At 42.9% G+C, this 27504-nt stretch overlaps 1 protein-coding gene across 6 annotated transcripts in view; it reads right to left on the bottom strand.

Annotated features, from left to right (window-relative positions):
- Positions 1 to 27504, bottom strand: part of LIFR (LIF receptor subunit alpha) — a 94842-nt gene that overhangs the window by 12143 nt on the left and 55195 nt on the right. For 4 of the 6 annotated variants that reach the window (XM_074995631.1, XM_074995632.1, XM_074995633.1 and 1 more), the window contains 8 exons: positions 21451 to 21616; positions 21300 to 21370; positions 19788 to 20001; positions 16318 to 16494; positions 8866 to 8967; positions 5353 to 5520; positions 2686 to 2847; positions 1043 to 1136 (listed from right to left, as the gene is read on the bottom strand). In XM_074995631.1, coding sequence (XP_074851732.1) covers positions 1043 to 1136; positions 2686 to 2847; positions 5353 to 5520; positions 8866 to 8967; positions 16318 to 16494; positions 19788 to 20001; positions 21300 to 21370; positions 21451 to 21616 — 1154 coding nt within the window. The remainder of the gene's footprint in view (positions 1 to 1042; positions 1137 to 2685; positions 2848 to 5352; positions 5521 to 8865; positions 8968 to 16317; positions 16495 to 19787; positions 20002 to 21299; positions 21371 to 21450; positions 21617 to 27504) is intronic. The other 2 variants (XM_074995634.1, XM_074995635.1) reach the window with 2 other exon arrangements.

Below are 27504 nucleotides of genomic sequence, written 5' to 3'. Positions count from 1 at the left end.
GGTCTCCTTCAGCAATGGCACAGAGTTGGGGGTCACAGCCCACAGTAGAGCAACCCAGGCATTGAGATCCACTTAGCTCTGGGAAGGCTCAGTCAATGGGACTTGGCACAGCCCCAATGGGATGCAAAGTCAAAGACACTCCTAAGACACCATCTACTATTCCCTATACACAGGAAAATGGTTAAAAACACTGGACAATGAGCAGAAGATTTGGGTTCTTCTCTCTGTGTCATTGACTTCCTGTGTGACTCCCCTCCCCCCGCCCCCGGCCAAATAGCTAGTTTTCTGGGCCTCACTTCCTTCCTGTCTCTGCCATCTATAAAATGGGAATACTACCTATCCTCACGCAAAGGTCTTGTGGAACACCCATTGAAATGCTTGGGTATTTTGGGAAGTGTGACAAGGTGTACCAGGTCTTCCAGGGACCCCTGCTGGAGGCCTCAGTCCTAACACACCCTGCCTCAGGACAGGAGCAGTGAAGGTGAGTCTTCCAGGCCTGCCTAGAAAGGTTGTAGGGAAGCAAACAATCAGAGGTGAAGGTGATGAAACCAGATGGTAAACAGTGCAAGGAATGCAGCAGCAACAAGTAAGGACAGGAGCACATGGCAGCTCTATATAGCGTCCCTGGATTGGGAAACAGAGGAGCAGGTGGGTCAGGGAACGCCCCACCTCCCCACCACTAGCAGTGGAGAAGTAGCCTTAACCCTGAAGATGGGACAAGATTTTTCACTAAAAGCCCAAGAAAGGGAGACAGATTTACAGGGGCCCAGCTCTGAAGAAAGAAGGCACTGTCAGGAACAATGGGCTGAGACCAGCTTAAGCCACGGAACTGGAAGATGTTGGTTTGCATTTGTTATGGACTTGCACACCCCAGAATGGGTTTATCCATTTTCATCTGTGTGTGACTTGCCTGGAAACGTGCCTAGTAAGATCAGCGGCCTATGGCGGGGGTGGGGTGGGATGGGGTGGGGAGAAAACCAAAAAAATAAAAATACTACTCAATAAAAACAAATGAAAACATTTACTGAAAATGAAAATTTACCATTCCCTCTTTCGGTAGCAAAGGATGCTGGTCACCACTCCAAGCACAACAGCCACTGCCACTGGGATGAGAATGGCAATGATCAACCCCATGGCTGGGAAAAAAATTAAGAAAAAAAGAAAGGAACATTCAAAGTAAACACCATGTTTATGGCTCACAATCCTGTTGTTACATTCCCAGACACCACAGGCCACTTTATAATCACTGGAGGATCATCCAGCCCCATCTGCTTACAACAGTGGCCTATATCATATCCTTCATTACAAAAGACAAACCCTACCTTAATTTAAGTGACTGTGAAATACTATGTAAAGTTCCTGTTTGGTCCCCTACTGATGCTAAGATTCATATACATGGTAACAAGAGTGATGGCAAATTTTATCCCAGAAAGCTTAATTTCTACTGTTTACTGTATTATTTTAGGCGGCTATTTAAAATTATTAAACTATTTATCAATTCTCTGGCAGTGATTTCTATAGGTTAATTTCATGTTGCATAGGAGCATTGCCTTTTACTACATTAAAAATGTCTTAAGATCACTGAACACCTCCACCTTCTCGCTCAAACAAGTTGTCTTTTAGCCTTCTGGGCACAGTCTTTGCGCAGTTTCATCACACTCCTTTTGCTCTTCTTTCCACCCTTAGCAAACCTCGGTTTTCTATTTTTTCCTCCTTATATGGCTGCAGTAATTGTCAATGTTTGAACAGTTACGAGTAAAGCTATGATTTAGGTATTTTTAGTAAAAGTCATAGACAGGTCACAGGCAGGAATTAAAAAATTGTGATCTATCCAGGATTTATGTCATAAATATCAAAGTTGAATCTGGGGCGGGGGGGGGTGAGGAGCGGGGGGCTGTAGGAGGCCCATGGCACCAGTTGCAGTGGAGGGTGGGTAGCAGGGGGAACCCCAGGGGCTCCACTACTGTGCTGGATGCCACTGAGTGTGTGAGGCTCCAGGGCCCTGCTGCAGTTCAGTCACTGCCAGAGAAGCGGAGGGTGGAGATTGCTGCTCTGGCTGCCACTGGGGGGGTGGGGGGAAAATGTAGGTCCCAGGGCCCCCAGTGTTGGGAGCTACTGAGCTTTATCTGCTACCACTGCCCATGGGACCACTGCTCAGGCCGTCCCATGGGCCAGCTGCCCAGGGCTGTCAGAGCAGAGGTTGGTGCTGCTGGCGCAGCTTCAGCTTCTGAAGCCAGCTGCTTGACTACAGCCACATAGACCCCTAGTCATGAGCTTAGGGCCCATTCACATGTAGGAGTATGAGTAGATTAAGTTTCTAAACAAGCATTAATTACTAAGAGCTTCATAAATAACAAGCAGTCCTGTGGCAACTTAGAGAATAACAAATTTATTATATCATGAGCTTTCGTGGGTTTTGCCCACAAAAGCTCATGACCTAATAAATTTGTTATTCTCTATGGTGCCACAGGACTGTTTGGTATTTGTGAAGGTACAGACTAACACAGCTACTGCTCCAAAACTATAAACTTCATAGTAACTGTAACAGGAGGGTTAATTATTCCCTCCAGTCTGCTACTTAAAAGTATAGATAACAGGCTAGACAGCTAAGTAGGAAAAGATATCAAAGATAAAGATTATCAGGGCCATGCTAGTAGTATTAGTGAACAAGAATGTTCAACCTACAGTTCTCCTTAGTCACCACATAGAGGTCATTCGATGGGCCTAGTCCACCAACTGTATAGGCTCGTAAGTCCAGTCGGTAACTTGTTTTGCCTTGAAGATCAAGTATTCGCAACGACTTTTTTGTTAGATCAGTAATATTCTTAACCAGTAGCTCAGGAGATCCTGTGTTGTTTTGTTTTTAAGAAAATAAGGAATGTACCCCACATTAGATTTTGTTCACAAAAAAACCCTCAGTATAAAAAAACTAAACCTTTAAACTGGAAAATGATCTTTTTAATGGAGACAAATCATGAGTACCAAATTATGCTGCCAAAAATCCAGTACTTGGTAGTGTAATGGAGTTAATTAAGTGGCAGAAAATATCCCATTATGAACACTGGAGTTACTCCTCTTAAGCTAGCCCAACCTATGTGAGAGCAGCCACATGGAAAACTAATACTCGAGCTGCTGTGTCCACACATATGCTGTGCTAAGACTTCTGATGACATAGCCTCTGCTTCTTTGCGCTGCAATAAGATGAGTTGCCCTATCAATTCTTTTCTAATTAATTGTGGGAGAATTTGTCTGCCCTATCTGCCACATTGGGTGGAACTGTGACAAGGCCTTGGTAGATTTAGACAGGAGGTAGCCTGCACCCATATCACAGAATCATTGTGTCAGCAGATGACTAGTTATGCTAACTCACGTTTTACCCTGTACTTCCTGACGGGCCAGGCAGCTTGAGTTAAAAGTATCACCATACTGGAGTTAATGCTTGCTCTCAATCATAATCTCATATCGGGGGCAGAACCTGAATTTCAACTCAAATTAAATCTGCAGTGAAGACAAGCCCAAAGAGTGAAGGAAAATTATGGCAGACTAAACATTAAGAAAGTCTTAAGCAGAAAATAAAGATGTTATACACTGAACTCCACCATATGCCACAGGTAATCAGTTGCACTTTCCAGAGATGTCCTGAAATATAGTGTTTATAAGGTTATTTCCTCTACCACTTGCACACTACCACAATTACCAGTTTTGTAATGAACTGAATAAAAAGTATCACGCTAACAGGGAAAGAAACTGGTCTTCCTTATCTACTGACCAGCTATAGCATGATACCTGTCAATGCAATATTATCCCAACCACACTGCCAGTACACTTAACCCCTGTTCTGGAGTCTCTGTCATTTTCACACACTTCTCATTCACTGTTTTCCTCAGAGGCTGGATGTTCACTGTTATGACGACTTGTGTGATGTGGGTACCCATGTCAACAAGGAATTCCACTCAGCTCACCTATTCCTGCACACAACAGCAGTCCGTATTTTAAAGGCTTTCACCACTGGCAGAATATAGGCTTTTTGTCAGCTTGAGATAGAATTGTGGGTTTTACTTTTTGATACTCTTATCTTGTACTAATACAAATGAACAAAGGAAAGTGACAGTGTGCGTGTTGCTTCTGCCTGGGCAGATGGGATTTTTAGTATCGTGGGAACAGATAAGAATGGTTCAAATACTACAGAGCGTGGTGGAACTGTACCTATGAGCATGCTCTGGAAGGCCATCTGGCTCCTTTCTCAAGCTAAGGTCAAGCAACCAGTTAAGAGGGGCAAGAGGTGGATGGGGAAGGAGGCATAAGAAACATTAAAAGCCAAATGGAAGCCTGGCCTTGGCCAGAGCACAACCTCACTCCCTGCCCCTCTCATGGGATACACAAAAGCTGGAACAAAGACCCCAGACTTACAACCCCCCCAAAATGAACATGACTAAGTTGTAAGGGGTGTGACTCGGGATACGCACAGTGAGTATATCTGGGCCTGCTAACTAGGAAGTGGGAGGAATGGGGAACAGAGACACAGGCAAAGGCTCTGCGGTACCAGAGCTGGTAAGAGGGATACAAGTAAAGGCTCTGCGGCATCGACCTGGAAATGGCACGTTAGGAACAGACTCTGCTGGCAGGTACAGCAACAGCTATTGTTTGCTTTGAACTAACTAGGGATGTAAAAGAGTGAGTAATCTGGTAAATGAGTAAACTCCAAAAATTCTGGCCATTACTCAGTTAACCACCCCCTCCACTCCACTGCTGTACATTTAAAAGGCTGAGCCAGCACACAAGCTGGAGCAGCTTCTGTCCCTGCCGTGGGGACTGGGCTCTATCCTCCTTCCCTGCTGCTCTGTATTTAAAGAGGGGAGAGGGAAAAGCCCAATCCGCTCGGGGGAACAGAAGCTGAGCCAGCCTGTGTGATGGTTCAGCCTTTCAAATGCAAAGTGTTAGTTGGGGGAAACTGCCTGATCCTGGTGCAAGCAGGAATACAGGCTGAGCCAGCTGCTCACTATTTACTCGTTGGGGAGGGGCAGGTACAGGTGCAAGTAACTGACAGCTCCAACTGATAAGCAGTTGCTTATTGGTTAGCCATATAACCAGATACTCTATTACATCCCTAGAACTAACCCCACTAAATACTGAATTTCCTGCACTTTGGTCTTCTGCCTTCTGTCTGCGTAACAGGCACTGGGGCTGGGAAGGCAGCGAAGGGAAAGCCCTCTAACTATCTCGTCTTAAAGATCAATTTGAGGTGCTTAACAACGCCAGTTTAACTGTAATTAAACAACCGTTTCTTCAGAACTATTTGTTAGTGAATGGTGGGAGGTCACAGGAAAATTGAAGGCCACATATTTTACTTACCTTCTTCCATAAAACTAGGTTTTGAAGTACCTTTCTCCCCTTTTGCAAAGTAAAGCACATATCCCCTTAAAAACCCCCGGCAGTCTTCAACAGGAATGTCTTCCCATTTCACTAATATTGAATCTGAAGAGGTTTCTTCTACGGTAAAACGTGGTGCTACCCTTGGAGCTGTGGAAAAAATTGAAAAAAAAAACGTAGTTAAAAAACTATCCTTTCATCATATGTTAAGATTATATTAGTACCACAGCATTATTATCAGGACTGACATGTGCCTCACGATGTTGGAATATTTCTAACTTTTTCTCTTTAAAAAAAAAAAAGCTGTGACATCAGCCAAGTGTCCCTACTTCAGCTTTCTTGTTGGTATTAATACCACTAATTTGTATTCTAGGGGTGTCCAGTAATATCTCAGTCACAGACAAGGACCCTATTATGGGTAGTTACTATTCAAACAGAACTAAAAGATGCTCCCTGCTTGCAATATGGACACATGTTAAAAATAAATCCAGGTAGTACAAACAGAAAAACAAAGCTTAGAAGAAATTGTCACAAGTAATTTTATTTAGTCACAGAGTCTGCATTCCTCACTGAGAAGAAACCAGTCACACTGTTTAAAAGTGCTGCTACATCCCAGCAGGAGTCATAAATCTCATTTTCAGTACAGGGGTCTAGTATAGGGATCATATCTAGGTAATCCACATGAAAGGAGGTACAGGTAATATCAGGAGTTACATTTTAGAACCAAACTGGGTTCTTAGAAAATAGGAATTCCACCACATTTTCTGTTTTGAAAACCATGGCAAACCTAGCCCAGATGCAACTTGGATTTTGTTTTCTTTTAAAAAGAAAGAGTTGTAATTTGTGGAAAACAAAGTTTAGACCAAATGTATCATTTCAGCTTCCATCACAGCATTAAGCAAAAAGCAATGGTTCCTACAAATCATTACCCTGCCTCAGACTATGTGATCACAGAAAGCTTCTAACAAAATTAGTCCCAGCACCTGGCAAATGATACTTTAAAGTACAAAATGAAATGGGTTGTACAGCTACGTAATACAGTAAACCCTTGATTTAACAGACCAATTGGGGGAGAAGGTTGCCCGTTGTTCCCAAAGGTCTGTTAAATGCAAGGGTTCACTGCTCCCACCATGCTACCCCATCTCCAGCCCCCAGCCCCTCCCCCCAAAAAAACCACAAAAAACCCCCAATTTACCAGAGCTGCTGAACCCCCGCGTGGCCAGCGCCTTGCCGTGTGTGGTTGGAAGCGGGGATGCTTCCAGCCACATGTGACAAGGTGCTTCCAGCCTGCTCTAGCTGCGTATCAGTGGGGCACCTCCAGCTGTGTGCGGCGAGGTTCCAGCCACGTGGGGGTCCAGCAGCCTGGAGAAGCCATTGCCAGAGCCACCATGCGCTCCTCTCACAAGGGATGGGGCATGAAAGACGTCTGCCTATGTACACTCCCCACTCCTGGTGGAAGGACTGCATGGCAGCGCCAGCAGAGGAGGTGGCAGCTGCTCCAGGCCATGGCAAAGGTAAGACCCTTTACTTTTTTCTGTGGGGGGAGGGCAGGGGTGAAGCAGAGGGATTTAGGATTTTACTGACCCCCCCCTAGATTTCGGAAACAATGAGGGGGACGACATGTTTATTGTTGCCAAAGTCTGCTAAACCAGGGTTTGCAAAATCAAGGATTTACTGTGTTCTTTTATCCTTCACTCTTCTAGCTGTTAAGTATAAAGAGGAGCTCAGATTTCAGGAACAGAGGAAAAAGGGAGTGGAAAGGTGGTCCTTAAAAGTCTAAGAAATTCCAAGTTAATATCTGTACTAGATACAAATGCCAATCACACTAAGTATGGAAAATCTGGAATTGTAATTATGGGGTGATTTGTACATTCATATTTTAAAAATGAAATTTTCCTCTGAAACTTCTAGCTATAAAACACTATGGCTGTGTGTACACTAGAGAGTTTTGTTAACAGAAGTGGTCTTCTGTCACCATAACTCAGGGAGCGTCTACACACAAAGCATTCTGTTGACAGAACTCTGCATTTTGTCTCAACAGTGCTATCCCTTGAAAATTTGAGGAACAGTGCTCACAGAAGTGCAGCGTAGACACGTCTGTCAACAGAGGGGACTTCTGGTTCACCAGGCCACCCTGTTTGCAGAGCTGCCAGTCATCCGTTCCATTGAGAGGGGGCCAGGCAGTCTGGCTGCTCTCTGTCAACAGACAGAATTGCTCTATCATTTGCTTTTGTATGTAAAGTCACTCTGTCAACAGAGTTTCTGTCGACATACCTCTGTGGACCGACATTATTGTCGACAGATGCTTCTAGTGTAGACGTAGCCTATAGGTTTCTTCATTCATGGTGTCTCACTGACTTTTATATAAAATATACTCGGGCTTATTTTTACTCACAAAGAAGCTGAGCTCTTAGGCAGTCACTTTGGCTTCAATAAGCAGGATCATAGTCATGTGAATAACTTCAGTTCAGTGGCTAAACAAAAAAAACTTATGTTGCATCAAACTGAACAATATTTTTTAATGTGCTGGTGACCCAAAGTAGTAAAGAAAATGTAGATTTCAGGGCGGAAAAATGTATTTTTGAATGAAAACAAAAAAAAAATTAAAACTTTTTTTGAAAAGTAAAATTGCATTAAAATTGAAACCAAAAATGACAAAAAACTATTTTTTCCCCCACAAAAACACAGATAAAAATGTTTTAATTTCTTCAGAATCTTTTTGACTTTGTTTTCCAACCAAAAAACAAATTTGGTGAATTCAACCTGAATTCACAAATCAAATTGTTTCAGCCAACCTGATTCTAATGCCTAATTCTACTCACAACATATTCTTTTCACATCACAGGTGGCCAGTAATACCCAAAATTATATCCCAGCTTCATCTGGAAAACCACTGTCTTCAAATCAAGTCCTCAAGTGACCTCTGTGCAATTTTATTAGCCGTAAATGGGGCTACAAAGACCTCACTATCATCAGCCCAATGAACCAAACACATTTGGATGCAGAACCTCTCACTGATGATTTGTAACATGGAAACCAACCACCAGACTGTCAAAACCGGGATAATGCAGAAGTGACAGTTGGAAAAAATCTTTTGATTTGCAAATTGATCACATTTGTCACAGAAGTGAGTAAGAGGAGGAAGATGGAACTTCATATTGCCATATATGCAAAAGTTTTAGGGCTGAATCCCCATTTTCACTTCAGTACCCACTTTCACATTAACTATTACAATAATTTCAATCTCAGTTTCAGATACCATGATGAAAACCAGCAGTAATACAGACAGTGGAAATTCACTGAAATAGTCTATCAGTGATACTTTACAATTCTTTATTAATGAACTCTAAAGGCTGGTAACTGAAAGAAAACCTTTTTTCAACAGAATGGAGATTCTGCTTTCAGACTTCTTCTAATGCATCCAGTACAGACTAGTATAGGTTATTCACATTTATTTTATATTTCTAAAGGATCTTTACAATATAATGTACTTACGCAATTCTTTCATATATCCAACTATATTCTGTAATAATTGATAACCATTGTGTTTGCAGCCATATACTGAAAAATTGTACCTCACACCAGGTTGAAACATAGCTGTAGAAGAATAACACTGGTAAGCAAGATCTTTTAACAACAACTAAAATACCACTTTTATATGCACATTTTCAAAAAAAAACATTTAAAGTAATGGCACAAATAATTAAAGCGGGAGTTCTAAACTGGGAGTCCAGGCTCTCTGGGGAGCCACAAACAGATTTCAGGGGGTCTGCCAAGCCTTGCCACTCCCACTGCCCTGTAGCCCCGATGCCTGGGGCTGAAGCTGAACACAGCAGCAAAAGAAAACAACTGTTTGGTAACAACCCTGGCTTGCCTTTAGAAAAACAGTTGTTGTGACTCAGGGTGGACCTCGGAAAGAAAAAATGTTGAGAATGTCTCAATTAGACCATATGGTGTTTACACATAAATACTTTCCTTATTTAATACTTTCCTTATTTAATCCCTTATTTTATGCCATTACACTCACAGGTCAGAGTCAGTAAATAATTTTGACCCTTCATAGCAAACCAGAAAGACAAATGTCATTACAAAAATGTTGAAAACAGCACAGACTGCTGCTTCCCATTATGAAACACAAACTTCTTCAAGCTGTCATGATGCTTCTTTCCCCTTTCCAAATACAATGGGCCTTCAACTGACTTCTTCTTAGACATTATAGCCCTGTTATTCAGTGTGACCATTTGCTCCAATAATGAGATCGGGCTGGAACTGATTCTCTATAAAATGTACAGGCTATGTCTACACTAGAAGCATCTGTTGACAGAGTCGCTGTTGACAAGGAAATCTCATCGGAACCTCTGTCATCAGATTGCATCTATATGGCTATGTAGAAGTATCTGCTGACAAATCTTGGCAGTGTTCTATCGATTGATTGCATCTACGCGCACCTTGCTCTGTTGACAGAGACCTGCCAGGCTGCACTGCCCTCTAGTGCCAGAAAGCAGAATAAAAAGAACAAGAAGTCCTGTGGCACCTTATAAACTAACAGATATTTTGGAGCGCAAGCTTTCATGGGCAAAGACCTGCTTCATCAAAGCAGAATGACAGCTCTGAAAAGAGGGCTGCCCAGAAACCCAAAGTCCTCTCTGTCGACAGAAGTGTCTACATGGCACTTCTGTTGACAATACGCTGTTGACAGAGTGTTGTGCCTCAAATTTTTGAAGGCTAATACTGTCAAGGCAAATGCGGAGCTCTGTCAAGACTCTGTCGACCGAATGCTTCACGTGTGTAGACACTCCCTGGGTTATGTCGACAGAAGGGCCCTTCTGTTGACAAAACTCTCTAGTGTAGACACAGCCACACTGTTGTTCTCCCTCTAAACAAGGGAGAAGGTCTGACAAGAAGAAAATATAAGAGGGAAAAGTAGTTCAGGGGATCCGGCAGTTTTGCAAGGATAATATTAAGAGAGACAACTGCAAAGTATCCTGACACAAAGGAAAAAGAAGAGTAGAAAATCAAAAAAAGAATCCTACAAAAAGTGGAAACACTGGCAAAATTGCTAACATGAATTACAAAAGAATAGTACAAGTCTGTAAGAACAAAATCACAAAGGCTAGAGCATAAAATGAGTTATACCTGGCAAGAGCCATAAAAGGCAAAAAGAAGTTCTTTAAATGCATTAGGAGCAAAAGAAAGATGGAAGAAAAGTGCAGTCCTCTGCTTAGCAGGGAAGAAGAGCTAATAACTGATAGCATCCAGAAAGCTGAAGTATTTAATGCCTGGGTTGAGTCAGTCTTCATTAAAAGGTTCATGGTGACCAGCTACTCAACACAATTAATATTAAACAACCCACGGAAGAAATGCCAGCTAAAATGGGGAGAGAACAGGTTAAAGAATACTTATAAAAGTCTTATAGTCTAATGAAATTCATCCAAGGGACTTAACTATCCCTAAACCAGTCTCAGAGCCATTAGCAATTATCTTTGAGAACTTCTCAGTGTATCACTGAGGTCCCACAGGGTCGGGGAAGGCAAACACAGTACCTATCTTTCAAAAGGGGAACAAAGTATCTGGGGAGATAAAGAGCAGTTAGCCTAACCTAGATACCTGGAACAAAATTATTAAACAATCTGTTCATAGGCACCAGAAGGACAATGAGGGGAAGGAATAGCCAGCATGGATTTATCAAGAACAAATCATGCTAAACCAGCTTAACTTCTTTCTTTGACAAGAAAGTCAGTGACCTAGTGGATGGGGAGAAGCAACAGATGTGACTTATCTCAATTTTAATAAGCCTTTTCGAACAGTCCTACATGAGATTCTCACAGACAAACAGGGAAATGTGTTCTAGATGGCATTACTCTAATTTGGGTGCACAAACAGAGAAGAGATCATACTTTAAAAAAAAAATGGTTTGCTCTCACACAGGAAGGGTTTATCTAGTACCATTCCACAGGGGCCAGCATGGGGTCTGCTACTATTCAACATCTTCATTAAATGTCTAGGATAGCTGAGTGCAGAATATACTTGTAAAATCTGAGGGAGGCATGAACCAGGGTAGGGTTTGCAAGCATTTGGAAGATGAGAGCAGAATGCAAAATCTTGACACACTGGCGAATTGGTGTGAATTCAAGAAGATAAAAATCAATAAAGTTAAGTGAAAAGTACCTGAGGAAGAAAAAACAAATGCAGTTACAAACTGGAAAGAACTGTCTAGGTGGTACCACTGCTGAAAAGGATCTGCAGTTACATTTAATCACAAATTTATTATAAGTCAGCACTGTGATGAACAATTCTGCCATGAAGCCTCTATGAGCTCCAGCTCCATGCCAGTCCCAAGCCTGGATGAAGGAGGAGGGTTGGTCAGATGTGTGTTGATGCGCTGATCGTCAAACAACAATATGAACAAAATCTGATGCCAGTACAACTAAATAATAAAAGATGCCAGCTTGGACGTCGCCCGGATAAACAAGGTCCATGATACCAATCGAGCAATCAGGGTTGGGTCCAAAAGTTGGCTACCAAAAGAAAATTACAACTAACACATAAGCTATCCACTGGAATATGGAACATCTGAACACTGTGGGCAACTGGAAAATTAGAGCTGCTTCGGAAGGAGATGGAAAGATACCGATGCAATATACTTGAACTGGCAGAGATGTGTTGGACGGGATCATGAGAGATATGCGGTTGCGAAGTCATTTGGTCAGGAAATGAAAAGAAGCATGAAGCAGGAGTCGGATTCCTTCTTAGCAAAACAGCTAGAAGAGCATTATTAGGATACAAACCGGTGAGTGCAAGAATGATGGTAGCGAGATTCGAAGCAAAACCCTTAAACATCTCAGTCATTCAGGTGTATGCACCCACGGTGGGCAGTAAAGAGGAAGAGACTGGCTATTCTATAAGGAATTGACAAAGATGGTGGAGGAGATACCGAAGAAAGATGTGTTGCTCATCAGAGGAGACTGGAATGAGAAGGTTGGAACAGATAACGAAGGTTGGGACAGAGTCATGGGAAGGTTTGAATATGGAGAAAGATGTGAACGAGGTGAGAAACTACTAGAGTTTGCTACAGAGCATGAGATGGTGATCTGCCACACGAGATTCCAACAAAAGGACTATAGGAAGTGGACGTGGCGATCGAATGACGTAAAGTCCAAAAACATGATAGATAAGATTCTGATAAGAAGATGGATAACATCAGTACAGCAGTGCCGAACTTTCCAAGGAGCGCATATAGACTCAGACCACAGTCTAGTGATTGCAAACATCAAGATAAAACTCAAAAGAAAACATAAGACGCAGTTTAAGAAGAGAAGAGACATAGCAAGACTATATGAGGAAGAAACAGGGAATGCATACAGAGCATCGCTCAAAGAGATGATTCAGAATATCACTGCAGAGAAAGACCCAGATAAGAGAGTTGCAGGGATAGCCATCATTGTAGAAGAGGCAATTGAGCAGACTGTTCCAGAAGAAGAAAAGATCAATAAGAAGTGGATTACCCAGGAGACACTGAAGTTGGTTCAAGAGAAGAGAGCACTGAAGATCAGAAGAGATGTTTCTGAGATGGCAGAACAGCAAAAAAGGGTGAAATGCAATGAGGTAAGAATAGCAGCCAGAAAAGATAAGGAGAAATGGTTAGAGGAGCAACGTGAAGATATAGAGAGGTATTACAGCGAATGTAAAACCAGGGAGGTGTATAAGACAATTAGAAATATTAATAGGAAACAGCAACTGAAGCCGATGGCAATAAAAGATGAGAACAAAGAAGTGCTCATGAACAGAGACAAGATTGTGCAGCGATGGACGAGATATTGCACCGACCTATACAAAGCACAGTTGGACACAAGTGTCTCAGAGAGACTGACTGAAGAACTGAAAGAGATATCTCCATCGAAATCGAGACCGATATTTTGAAGGAGGAAGTAGAAAAAGCAGTGAAATGACTAAAGAACAACAAGAGCCCTGGAAATGATAAGATCACGGAAGAGATGATCAAATACGGTGGAGAAAGCATGATTCAGGAAATACACCAACTATGTAATATAGCATGGAAACAAGGGAAGGCACCTAAAGAATGGACAAGATCTGTGCTAGCGACAATACCCAAGAAAGGAAGTACATTGGAGTGCAAGAATTACAGAACGATTGCCCTAGCAAGTCATCTAGGCAAGGTGATGATGATACTGACTGAGAGACTAAGATCACAGATAGAAAAACATATAGCAGACAAACAAGCGGGTATCAGAAAAGACAGAAGTACCATACAGCAGATATTGGCATTAAGACTGACAGCGGAAAAAGCTTGACAAAAGAACAAGAACGTATACACTTGCTTCGTCGATTTTCAGAAAGCATTTGACAGTATAGATCAGAAAGTGACTTGGGTGGTGTTGGAGTCATCCAGAGTGGATAGCAGACTGATACGGTTGTTGAAGGATATCAGTGACAATGCGGAGGCAGCGGTGAGAACATGTGGGGAGTTGGGAAGTTGGTTTAAAACAAGTAGAGGTATGAGACAAGGAGATCCAATATCGGCAAGTATCTTCATTGCACATCTGAAGAGAGTGATGGACAAGATCAAGGAAGAGGTAGAAGGGATACCTGTGCCCAGAAAAAGAATTAACAACTTGAGGTTCGCTGATGATATAGTTATCATTGAGGAAGATGAGGAGAAGCTAGCGAAAACGGTGCAGGTGTTAAATGAAGAAGGGAAGCGGTACGGACTGATTATGAACATCGATAAAACAAAAACAATGGTATTTGGAGATAAGGAAATAGGAAGGAAGATCAGCGTCGATGATATTGAACTAGAAAATGTAGAGAAGTTCACATATCTGGGGAGCAACATAACGTATGATCTAGACTGTAAGAAGGAAATAGCGACTAGAATAGCGAAAGCAAGAGCGAGTTTGAAGGCGATGGATAAGGCCTGGAAAAGCAAAGCAATTAGCTTAAGAACGAAGCTGAGTGTCTTGAAAATGTGTGTATTCAGCAGCATGTTGTATGGATGTGAGACATGGGTGATAATGAAAGATTCGAAAAAGAAGAATATTGGCATTTGAAAGGACTTGTTATACAAAGAGTTTGAGAATAGGATGGATGCAGAAGGTCACCAATGAGGAATTATATAGAAAGATACAGCTGAAAGAGAACCTGCTGCAGAAGGTTATAAAATGGAAGCTACAACTATTTGGGCATATTGGCAGAATGAATGGCGAATGAAAAATTAAGACCCTGGTATTTGGCATAATGGATGGTTCAAATTGGAGAGGTAGACCCCACAGCGAATGGATAGATGGTATAGTAGATTGGTGTGGAGCTAGTCTACAGAAACTAAGCCACTCTGCACTGGACAGGAAAAGATGGAAGGAAACAGTGAGAGAGGCATCAGTCACCAACAGATGCTGAGCCAAGGTTATTGATGATGATGATGACTGTGATGCACCTGTGAAAAAAGGCTAATATTCTGGGGAGTATTAAGAGAAGTGTCGTATGTCAGACACAAGAGATAACTGATGTATCAGAGATAGCAGGGCTGCTTGGCACTGGTGAGGCCTCGGTTGGAGAAATGTGTTCAATTCTGGACGCCACCTTTTGGCAAAGACAGAGACAAACAGGATAGAGTCCAGAGGAGGACAACAATTTAATAAACAACGTGTTTAGAAACCTGATTTATGAGGAAAGGTTAGAATACAACCTGATTGTGTTTAGTCCTGAGAAAAGATGACTTAGTGGGGACCTGATAACTTTCTTTGTCATGTCTTAAAGGCAGTTATAGAGAGAGTAAAGATCAATTGCTCTCTGTTTTTACTGAAGACAGGACAACACATAATGGGTTTAAGTTGTAGCAAGAGAGATATAGGTTGGATATTAGGAAGAACCTTCTATGTCTAAGGGAGTCAATCTCTGGAATAGCCTCAGAGAGGATGTGGAATCCCCATCACTGGAGGTTTTTAAGAAAAAGGTTGGACAAACACCTGTCAGGAATGGTCAAGGTTAGCTGGCCCTGCCACAGATGAGAGGGATGGACCTCTTGATGTCTTTTTGCCTATGTTGATTATTCCATCATTCTAGAAGATGAAAAAGGACTCTGTTCTCTAAACTGGAGCATCCTCTCAACATTCTGCGAAGGTGCAGGAGCTACACAGTACTAAGCTTGGGGCAATCAAACTGAGCTTACAATTGGATGCACATGGACAGAGCCATGAGTACTAGGAGTCTCCATTATGTCATCTGGGCTCCAGACAGGTATAGGAGTCTGACTGCAGGAATCCCATTGTAGGTTCAAGTCTCTAGGTGACTAAGTCTTAAATGCTGGCTCTAGATGTGACATTTATATTTAATGTATTATGTTCTAGTCTTTATAACGTCCTCTTGGACAGCAGGAAAAATGCTTTCTTTTTCCTGTTTATTTCTTTTCTACAAACTTTGCTCCAGACTATTCCCATCATACTTTCTGTTTTTATTTCTTAGCCTGACAACCTTGATATAGGCACCTGCAACGTGCCTTACTCTAAGAAAAGTAAATTGTCTATTAACTGCAAGCCAACAGAGGGAGCTCACACTTTCCCATACTTAAAAAACCCCACAAACAATTCATTCTCCCTCCTCCACCCTCTCAGGTGTCCAGGGTGAGTCATTTGGAATCTGGAAGATATGCCCCAGATTTCATCAATGTTATTAAGTGCTAACATTCAGGCTTCAGCTACATTTCCTTCAGTAGCTTCAAAACATTCTAGAAAGTGTAAAGAAAATAATAGTTAAAGCAAAAACTAAGAGCTGAGGAACAGATAAGTTAACAGAAATAATAGTGCTAATAAGGTATCTGAAAACAGCAGCTTTTATACCTTTTTCTGATAACTTTCTGCATTCACTTAAAAGACAGTATACCACGTAAGCTTTGAACTGGAAAGCCTAATTTAAAAAATGATTTCCTCTTACCAGATTTTAACACAGCATCTGTTGCATTTGAAGGAAACGTTTCCCAATCCACACTACAGGGCTCAGATCCAGATGAACACCATTTTACTGTGTACCCACAGGTCACACTGGGGTCAGAATGCCAAGAAATGTAAATTCCATCCCCTGTTGCAATTGCCAGCTCTGTTTTGACATTGTCTACAATAACGACAGTATATAAAAACGTTAGAGCTCAACCCTGTATCTTTAGCTCAAAGGGCTTTCTTGAAGCCTGAACTAAGTTTTTAGAAAACAGGCGCCATGAGAACAAACATTCAGTGTATTCATCATAGCAAAGAGGATCACTCCACTGGATCTCTGTAACTGAAGGAATAAATTATATTGTACTTTTTGAAGCACTGTCAGTCAAGCTTAGAAGTCTATAGTGAAGCCTGCAGGAGTAGTAAAGAAAGAAAAAGTTCAGCAGATCCTCAGGTTTAGGTACAGATCAATTTCTCAGGGTAAGTTTCTATCGCAGGGATTTTGGTTTAATTCAAATCAATGCCAATTTGGTAGAAGTCTTCAGCTAATTCCTTTCATCTAACCATCCCCAAAACAAACAAGTTGTTGACTAGTTCCTACAGATCTTTCACCTACAGCCACCATTGAGGCAGGGATCTTGTAAGTCTTAAAGAGACTCTCACAGAGCAACGAAAATACACATTTGGAACGTCCTTGACTTTTCTTAATTTTTTTGAAAATGGTCTTAGCCTTGAGCTTTGTTTACGTGGATCATTACACTTTATCAAAACTGTCCAGACTACGTAAGCATGAATTAAAAGGAAAGGGGGGAAAAAAATCAGTGTTTTTTTAAATGTTGCAAGAAAAACACCTTAAATCCTCACTGAATTCTTGTGATTATTAAAAGGACTATGCAAATGATGAGTGGTCTATAACAATGCATGCAATATGCTAGCAGAGTAATTTCTTTGGAAGAAAATATTGCTGAATTGCCACTTAACTAAATGTCAATTTAATCTTCAATTTTATTCATAGTCTCATCAAATGGAGAGAAATAAAGGGTAAATGTATAGATGGGGCAAGTTCTTAAAACTGTTTAAACAGACACCTGAAACATTTCTAAAACATTGACTATTCAAGGAAATCACAAGTTAAAATGCACATTCGTATGGCACTTGCATAGTATTTTGTATCTAGTAGTATGTTGATATAAATTAATTCATTGACTGCAGGCCTGATAGCATTCTTGCAGCAAAAAGCAACACTGGATATTGAAATGCTGCACATGCATGTTTCTGTTGCAATCTAAACTAGACTTTCAGTTCACTTGCCTGAAAACATAAGAAAGGCCATACTGGGTCAGACCAAAGGTCCATCTAGCTCAGTATCCTGTCTTCCAACACTGGTGATGTCCCAGAGGGAGAGAACAAAATAGATAATCATTGAGGCTACATCTACACTAGGGGAAAATTTCAAAATGGCCATGCTAATAGTCAAATCAGAGAATACTAATGAGGCACTGAAATGAATATTCAGCACTTCATTAGCATGCTGCCTGCCATGGCCCTTCGCAAGTGTTGTATTTCACTCAAGCGCAGTTCGTCTACATGGGAATCCTTTTTGAAAGGACCCTGTCAACATCAAAATCCCCTTATTCCTACCAGCTGAGAATACTAATGAGGCACTGAAATGAATATTCAGCATCTCATTAGCATGCTGCCTGCTGCAGCACTTTTTTGCTCACACGTGGTTCATCTACATGGGGGTCCTTTTGGGAAGGACCCTGAAAACATTTCCAAGTTTTCCCCTAGTGTAGACGTAGCCTGAGTGATCCCTCTCCTGTCATCCACTTCCAGCTTCTGAGCAACAGAGGCTAGGTGTTCCATTCCTGCCCATCCCAGCTAATAAGTAAGTATTGATGGACCTATCTTCTATGAATTTATCCACTAAGGGAGGCTGATGGGAGCCTGCACTCTCATTGACTTCCCTTACTCTTAATGGAAGGGATCGGATAATTGCGAATTATGGTAGCACTCCGTAATTTCAATTTAGCTCGTCCTCACTGATCAACTGCAGCAGGGTCAATCTTCGCTGTACTGACGTTAAACGTATCTGCATGCTACACAGGATGCCAGCAGCCAGAACTGACTGTGTAACAGTGTAATCCAGGTCAGTCAGTGACTCACGTTTCAAATAATTCCCATGTCAGCTCAGAAGACAATTCTGAATGACTGTAATGCCAAAGGTCTTCCAAATGCTACCTATGTTGAGCAAGTCAGCTGCCTTTGTTACTCGTGATGTGGAGTTATTAACACGATGCCATTAATTTATCTATCCAGATTAATTACTTCTCCTTCATGTTCTCAGTGATAAATTAACAAGTAGTGGCACTGTAGAGGAGCTAAAGGCTATTTAACCTGAAGACAAAACTCATTCTGTATAATGGGAGATCACGGTCACTGACATTTGAACTACAAATGTCCAACACAACACGTTTGTGCCTACAGAGGTGTGATTTTCTTTTCCGAATGTCAGACAGCAAGTAAACAACTCCGACCTCTGTTACATGTCCATCCGGGGTGTATGGGTAACACTGTGCACCTTAACGAGGTCACTGCATGGGACTGAGGGATGAGAGTGCAACATTTCTACAGAATTGCTATTTGCTGCTCTAACACAGTTGAGTGAGAGCCAGCAGTGCCTTGCCTCTGCCCTCCCGAGCTGTCAGTCAACTCAGATGAGATTAACTGAAGAAACAGTCTGCACCAGGTACAAGGCTGGCGGGGATTACTCCCCCCTGGAGCAAGGGAGAACTGGGCCCATGTTGTGACATAGGTAGTCTGCTTCTGGGTTGCACAACTGTGTGCTCTCTTTCCCCCAGCAATGCAGCCCAAAGCTCTTCCTTCATGTAAAATAGCCCATTATTACGGGAGCATTTTTAAGTATCTTAAAAAGGCAGGCCTCAGTAATCCTGCCCTGCACTTTCAAGCTCCCACTTTTGATACCATATCATGATTCAGGCACATTAATGACTAGTTCAATTAGCACTCTCTCTTCATGTGACCAACTACAAATGTATTCAGCTGATGTCTGAGTCCTACAGAGTGCAAAACCCTTAAACATCTATGAAGCTTTGAGGTTCCCTTGCAAGGAAAAAAAAAAACAACTTTTAGCTTCTAACGTTTAATCACATTCGAGTCAAAAAGATGGCACAGAAACAAATGAAACCTTCCAAAAGCTGAAGTTTGTGCCAAAGATTTCACTTCTCCCTTGTTATTCCTGGGAGGTCTCCAGAAAACTGCAACATGCTAACCTAGCTTGTAACTGCTGCCTTCCCTTTGCATAAAGGAGTATAATTTAAAACAAAGCAGTGACTGTAGATTGAAAAACAACACTCAATACATGCACAGATTAGCTATATTATCTGAAAAACAGCCACACAGCTGTTCTACAAGCTTTGAATATTTTAGATCTTTGAATCAAGTACTCACCACTTGGAAGATCTACACTGCTTATCCGAGAAGGGGGAGATGAGCCACCACGATTTTTGGCTACAACACTAATTACACAATCACTTCCCCCAAGATTTATTTCAGTGCTGTTTAAGGGTACAGGGACGTCCTGAGCTTGCAGCATTGTCTCTTGCAGGCAACACGACACTTCATGGGACACTATTTCTCCATTTGCTTCAGAACGAAGTAATGGCTATTCAACAAAAAACCACAAATCACATTTAAAAAAACAAAATTGTTTTTAAAAAACAGGACACAGGATTACCTGTATTCAATACTCAGAGTTGGGATTACCAGGCACAAAAGTTCAGTAAAACAAGAATGTGTTTAGGCATTAACATTATGAGCCCTTAAGACAACTCTCAAAGGCACTTCTCTAAGGAAGTTATTCTGTATGTGAAATCCTACTTAATTCCATATGCAGCTGTTTTCAGTAATATGTCTGTTTTAAAAAATTAGTATGCATTTCTGGGATAGCGCTGTTTAAAAAAGATCTCAGCAAACTGAGTGATTGGGCAGCAAAATGGCAAATGAAATTTAATGTGGGTAAGTGTAAGGTAATGCACATTGGGAAAAATAACCCCAATTATACATACAATATGATGGGGGCAAATTTAGCTACAACAGATCAGGAAAGTGATCTTGGAATTATAGTGGATAGTTCTCTGAAAACATCCACGCAGTGGGCAGCAGCAGTCAGTAAAGAAAATAGGATGTTAGGAATAATTAAAAAAGGGATAGAAAATAAGACGAAGAATAGTCTCCTCGCCTCAAAAAAGATATATAGGCATTAGAAAAGGTTCAGAAAAGGGCAACTAAAATGAGTAAGCGTTTGGAATGGGTCCCATATGAGGAGAGGCTAGAGAGACTGGGACTTTTCAGTCTAGAAAAGAGGAGACTGAGGGGCGATATGATAGAGGTATATAAAATCATGAATGGTGTGGAGAAAGTGAATATTGAAAAGTTATTTACTTGTTCCCATAATATAAGAACTAGAGGATACCAAATGAAATTAATGGGTAGCAGGTTCAAAACTAATAAAAGAAAGTTTTCCTCCACACAGCGCACAGTCAACCTGTGGAACTCCTTACCAGAGGACGCTGTGAAGGCCAGGACTCTAACAGGGTTTAAAAAAGAGCTCGATAAATATTTGGAGGTTAGGTCTATAGATGGGTATTAGCAAGGGGTAAGGTATGGTGACTAGCCTTTTGTCGAAGGCAGGAGATGGATGGCAGGAGACAAATCACTTGATCGTTGTCTTAGGTTCACCTCCTCTGGGGCACCTGGCATTGGCTACTGTCGGCAGACAGGATACTGGGCTAGATGGACTTTTGGTCTGACCCAGTATGGCCGTTCTTATGTTAAGTTTAGGATACCAATTTTCTGAGTAAAGTCACTATAAAATATTTCAGAACAACAATTGGCTCTACTGGCTATAAACTCCAGGCATACTGAAAGTAAGAAAGAAAAACAATGTCCACAGGTATATACCTTCCAAAAGACTCTTAGAGTTTCTCCGACAGGATTTCTCTCTCTCCAGATATCTGGTCCTCTGGCAGGAGCTATGAAAGGAGATTTTGTTAAGCATGTGGCTTACATGTTCAACAGGACATGCACATAAAAAGCAGGTTAATAAACTTACAAGTTTCCAAAGTCATGAGCTTTTGTTCTTTGCTCCACTCACTCCACTTCCAGAAGTGCTCAGAAGCCGAACAGCGCACTCTAAATGTGTACATGGTATACGGACGCAACGCATCCGCCGTAGCTCTGTAGTTGGAGTTTTCTGCACCAGCCATCGAGACATTCTGCTATTAAGAATTAATAGAATTCTATATGAAAACAATTCCTCTGCCCTATATCATGCTAGTGCTACTACCAGAACAATATTTTTAAAAAAGACAGTTTAAAAGTTATACAACCAGATATCTGTACAATTCTTTAAGAAGAATCTGTTATACAAAGTCCAGTAGGATATAGTCTCTTCAAAGAGAGGCAAATAGGACTTATGCCAAAAAGCAACTAAAGTAGAATTTATGGGGAAACAAATGTACAGTAAACCCCTGAAATGTGCAACTGCAAGCTGCACTCAACTTGCGTTAAAGCGAGCTAAGCACAACTTGAAGCTGCTCTGTGGCTGTCTGCCCACCTGGCTCCCCCAGATCAGGGAAGCAGGGCAGGCAGACAGTCAGAACGCTGTGGCTGTCTGCTCCCTGGCTTTCCCTATCTGGGGGAAGCCAGGTAGGCTGCCACAGGGGCGTGGCTTCTCCCTGGCTTTCCCTATCTGGAAGAAGCTGCGCCACCATGGCTGTCTGCCTGGTGTGGCTTCTCTCAGCTGGAGGAAGCCAGGGAGAAAGACAGCCATGCCACTGCAGCTTCTCCCCAGCTGGGGAGAAGCTGCGCTAATGCACCTCTCTGCCCCGTGCAGCTTCTCCTAGATGGGGGAAGCCGGGGAGAAAGACCGCTGCACCTATGCAGCTTACCTTCGGCTTGGAGAAACTGCACCACCACAGTTGCCTGCCGGGTGTGGCTTCTCCCAGGTGGGGGAAGCCAGGGTGAAGCTGCGCCTGACTCCCTGCCGTGGGCAGGATCCAGGAAACTGACCAGCAGTGTGCTAGTCAGTGTCCTGCCCCTTCTCCCCCACCCCCCGAGATGCTTGGGAAGTTTGACTTAAGTGGGGGTTGTGAGAATGAAAATTGGGGTCTACTGTATATTAAAGAAAATAGAGAGAATATTATACACAAAATCACAGTTTAGCAGTGAAAGTTTTTCAGAGGCTGAACATAAGAAGTCATACCCAACATAGAAATAAAAATGCCAATAACTATTTTAAAACACACCTGGGTATATATTAAATTATCAATATTAGGCACTGTATCTGACCTGGTAACAGGAATAATCCTATAACATAAAGAAAGTAATCTCAATGCCAACAAGCATGCATCCCAATCCCATTACCATTTGACTCCAAAAAGTTTTTGAATCACCAGGAAAGATCGGTGGTCTACTGACCCTAATTTAAATACCATTTTTGTTCTGAGCCAGTTTCACCAGGCTATATATGACATCTATTCTCATTGAACACACTTTTACTTATGTCTGAAATGCAAAACCCACACTGTTTTCAGTGGGACCAGGGTTTCACCCCCTGGGGCTAGTACGCTCACAGTGATGGGCATTGTATGAGAAGCTGAACAAATAAATAATCTTCTTTCCTAAAATGGTGCCTACACAAAGCACAATAGGAAAAAAAAAAAAAAAAAAGACATGAACAACATCTTTATCATTCAAGTAAAAGATACACCAGTAAGAGTATTCCCACTGAGTGTCCCTCTTTCCTTGGAAGGAAAGCAAACCTAATCCTAGTCAGGTTTTAGTAAAAACAGTGAACAGCATAGTATTCAGTTCAAAACATACAAATGCATATAGCTATAAATGTGTACAGTGCCTCAGCGTAATGGCTGCAGGGAGAAATTCTGAGCCTGGGAACATTTCTTACTGATTGTACTTATAAATACACACGTAGTCTGGCTGCCAAGAACTGGCCTCCAAAGTGGATTTCTATCTGAATTTACTTAGTTTTGTTTCTAATCCAAATGACAAACAGACAATGTCAAAAAGCCAGCAACTGAACATGTGTGTAGAAAAGCTTCTACCACCCCCGCCCCCACAAGATGTCTTGCAGTAGCAATAACAATTTCAGCTATTCCTTGATTACACTATGTCAGAGGTCAGCAACCCCCAGCACAGGTGCCAAGAGTGGCAAACAAGCTGATTTTCATCAGCACATGAGGTGGGAGTTCAGTCCCACCTGTCCTCCCCCACACAGCCAGGAGCCTGCTCATAGCCCTGCCACTCGTGGACTAACAACAGACCAGCTAATGCTACCAATCACCACCTAAGTGGTAAAGCTCTACATCTTAACATAGTTACTAACGAAGCTGTTGTAAGTAGGGCTATTAGTGACTTTCAGAACTATCAAGGGCACTCAGACCATACAGAGTTGAAAAGGTCAAATTTCAGCACTCTGCCTCAGAAAGGTTGCCAACCCCTGCACAATACCCTGATCAATTATATCAGCGTTTTCCAATTTTATCAGGCTGCGGAACCCCTAACAGGCAATATCACCCCTGACTGCGCACACAACGCTGAGTACCAACATCATCATCCCCACACCTTGGCTAAGCTGGCATTACACGGGGACATATTGTGGCAAACACAAATGAAAACTGTTTTTAATAAAATAAATAAATGCTTAAATATTAATTATTTTTAAATCATAAAATGTTACTGTAACAGCATTTTCTCACAGAACCCTTATTTTCACTTTGCGGAACCCCAGGGGCTCCACAGAACACCATTTGGGAAACACTGAATTATATTGTAGCATCTGGAGAACAGAGTAACAGAGCTACATCCTTGTAAAGTTTTGGCCTGCGTCTCAATAGGTCTAAAACTCACTCGTGGCTAAATGCGATTTCTTTCTGCTCTCCCCCTCAATCCCCCAAGCAATTTCCTGTGTAGTTTTTACTTGCGGTACCTAACCTACTGGTGCTCTTTAGCACGTTTTATAATTTTAATACAAAAAGACTCAACCTTTCAAGCCACACAGTGCAGAATAAGTTTGGAGCAAATGGCTCCGAAAGACTAGCTCGACACAGCTTTGAATCACTAGCCCACCACACTATATTTAAATTCTGAGACTTTCCCAGTGCAGATCATTTAAAAAACAAAAACACAGACATTGCCCAAAAAAGTATTTTCTATTGACTATAGCAAATACTGGCTCAGGCTCCAGGATATGGTAAAAATTATTTTACCATAATATTGAATTCTCAGGTGATACTTACAGGGGATGCCTTTTTGTAATGGTAGCTTTAAAACGGGTGAGAAACCATTTTTGGGTTGGGGGTGCCACTGGCGCACAGAAAAATCAGTTGGGGGCCACAGAAAAGTGAGAAGCAAAAAAAATAAACAAACTAAAACTCTTCATTGACATGGCCCCAACTAAGAAGCAGGAAGAAAAAACTCCCGTTGGCAGGGCCTGGGCTAGAAGATTTTGTGGGCTCCCTTCCACTCTGGGGCAGGGACAAAAATGAGGGGTTCTGTGTATGTGTGGGAGGGTGCTGAGGTATGGGATGTCCAAGCAGGAGGGAGGTGCAGGAGCCAGCTGGGGGTGTGGGTTAGGAGCAAAGATGCAGGAGTGGGCTTGGGTGGTACGGGTGAGAGGGGGATGCAGAAGCAGACTGGGGTTATGGGCTCTGAGCAGAAAGAGGGGTTCAGGAGCAAGCTGGGGATGTGGGGGCTGAGCAGGAAATGTGCAGGAGTGGGTCTGGTTGGGAGGGGGTGCAGGATCTCCCTTCCTCTCCCCTCGCACTCCTCCAAGGGGCTCCCCTTACAGCAATAAGTAACTGGTGGGGTCCCTGCTGCAGCCACCCCAGGTGGGGAAGAGCTCCTGCTGTCCGCTTGCTGCCTGCGGTGGCGCTGGGTGGCGAGCGCTCAAGCGGAGAAAGACTCCTGCCTTTCCCCACTCCCACCGAGGTTGCGACCGTTCAAGCCAATGTCACCTGGACACCCAGCCACCCGCTGAGGAGTGAAGAAGCAGTTCAGGTAGTGGGCGCTCAAGTTGCTGCAACCCAGCCACCCTGCAGGGAGTGAAGGAGTGATTCTAGCACTTATGGGGCTGCCGCCCACCTCACCTGTAGGCAGACTCCTCATCTGCCTTTGTGCAGGACAAGGAGACAGAAGCAAGTGGGGTGGAGATGAGGTGGGGTCAGCACCCTCCCCACACGGGGACAGATTCAATGGAACCCCCTAAGTCTCTCAGCAGTCTGGATCAGAGCGTGAGGGGGCCTGGGCCAGACTGCGGGCTGGGTGGTCTCCCCTACGCCTGCTTTAAAAGATGAAGAGGTGGTAATCTGCAGCCTTACAACAGGGCAGATTAATAAAATGTTCTGTGCCACCAGCACAACAGAGTCACTTTGCAAGTTTTTCCTGGAGGCTACAAAACATTTCAAATTAGGCTGCATCTCTGCTTGAAGCTAGGGGAGGGATTCCCAGTCAGCGCAGATGCTGGAGTGTGCTAAAAATAGCAGTGTGAGGAACTAACCTGGGCAGTGGCTTGGGCTGGCTTCCAGGGAACCAGAGCAGGAATGTATTGGAGGCAGCTAATCTGAGCCATCATATGCGTTACCACAGCTACGCTGCTATTCTTAGGTGCAGGTCAAGTACAGGTTTTTATACGTGTGCTTCAAATCACCCTGCACCGCCCCTCCCACACCTCTCCAGTGTTGATTTAGCTTGAGAAGGATTCTGTATGATGGCTGTCTGGGGAAAAATGTCTGGTAACTCTACTGCATGCATGGTCACTGAACCCCAACCAGCACCAGGTTCCTCATCTTTGTATCTTTTGCTGAAGTTTTGAGAACATCTTGCACAGGGATCTCAAACTCACAGCCTGGGCTGCTCCACAATTCAGCCGGAGTGGTGGCTGGCCTGCAAGCCCCTGTGGCCTGCATCTGTACCCCAAACCCAGCTCCTGGCTCTGTCCCCACCCGCTCACTACTGGGGAGCTGGGCATAGGCTGGCAGCAGGATAATCTACCCACAACACTCACTATAGCGGCAGGAGTCACAGGGGAGCAGTGCAGCAGCCTACTCCATTCCGCCACCACCTCCCAGGCCATCCCAGTTGCTCTGCTTCCCCATGGGCAGTGCAGGAGGGAGGGGTGCAACCACTGCTACCAACCCCAGCCCAAGGCCACAGACTAACCCAAGTATGGGACACCAGCCCATCCACGGAATGGTTGGGGCAGTTGCTGTGCAGCCTGGCCAAAGCAGAGGGCCTGGGGAGGTGTCCCAAACAGTCCTATGGACAGTACAACTCTGCACACAACACCCCAAGGCCACAGGGATGTGCCAGCAGTAGCGTAGAGCTAGCACCCCGTAACTGCTCTAACCCCACTGTGCTGGTGGTGGTCTCAGCCACGGTTTTCGGGGCATTTCAGGGCAGCAGGCTGGGCTGAGGAATGTGCGTGGGGAAGGGAAAACACATGGAGACCCCTATTTCCTTGGGGACACTACCTGAAGGTGGTGCCCGCTGGCCCATTAGGAGGATTTGAGGTCTGACACTGGGCCTAACATAAGTTGAGTTTGAGAGTGCTCTGACCTAGCGGGTGCTTTTATGTTTCCTCGAAATTACAGCCTTAGGATTTCAGCAGTGGTATCCTAGTGACACACAGCTCATGAAAATTCTTCCCCTTACAGTCTTTACATCATCTACAGATTGCAGCAGTGAGTTGCTGAAACAGCTGTCAAAACATACAAAGAATTTACTCAAAGTAAGAAGATCCCACTTACACCAACTGCAACAGTGAGGTGGTCATGGCGGGGCTAGAATCACAAAACTATTGCAAAGGATATTTTCAGAGTAGGACAGTGTAATGATAATGTGTGCAAAGTACTGCCTACCTCCAAAAGACACAGCCACATTAATCTAGCTCATACAAGTAGAAATTTAATAGAGACATATCTTCAGAAAAGCAATTTTACAAACTTGTGTTAGAACGCAAATATTAAAGCTAATCTTAATGCTTTGCAGTATCTTAAAACACTGCTTTAGTTTTGCCTGTCAGGACCTACTAAAGGAAGTAAACCAGACTGGAGTTTCTCCGTATGCTCAGGAGCTAGACTTCTGATAT

The sequence above is a fragment of the Carettochelys insculpta genome, chromosome 5, assembly GCF_033958435.1.
Source record: "Carettochelys insculpta isolate YL-2023 chromosome 5, ASM3395843v1, whole genome shotgun sequence".
In the NCBI taxonomy this organism is placed as follows: Eukaryota; Metazoa; Chordata; order Testudines; family Carettochelyidae; genus Carettochelys; species Carettochelys insculpta.
The sequence above is the reverse complement of the archived record's forward strand: the minus strand, read 5'-3'. Positions and strand labels throughout refer to the sequence as shown.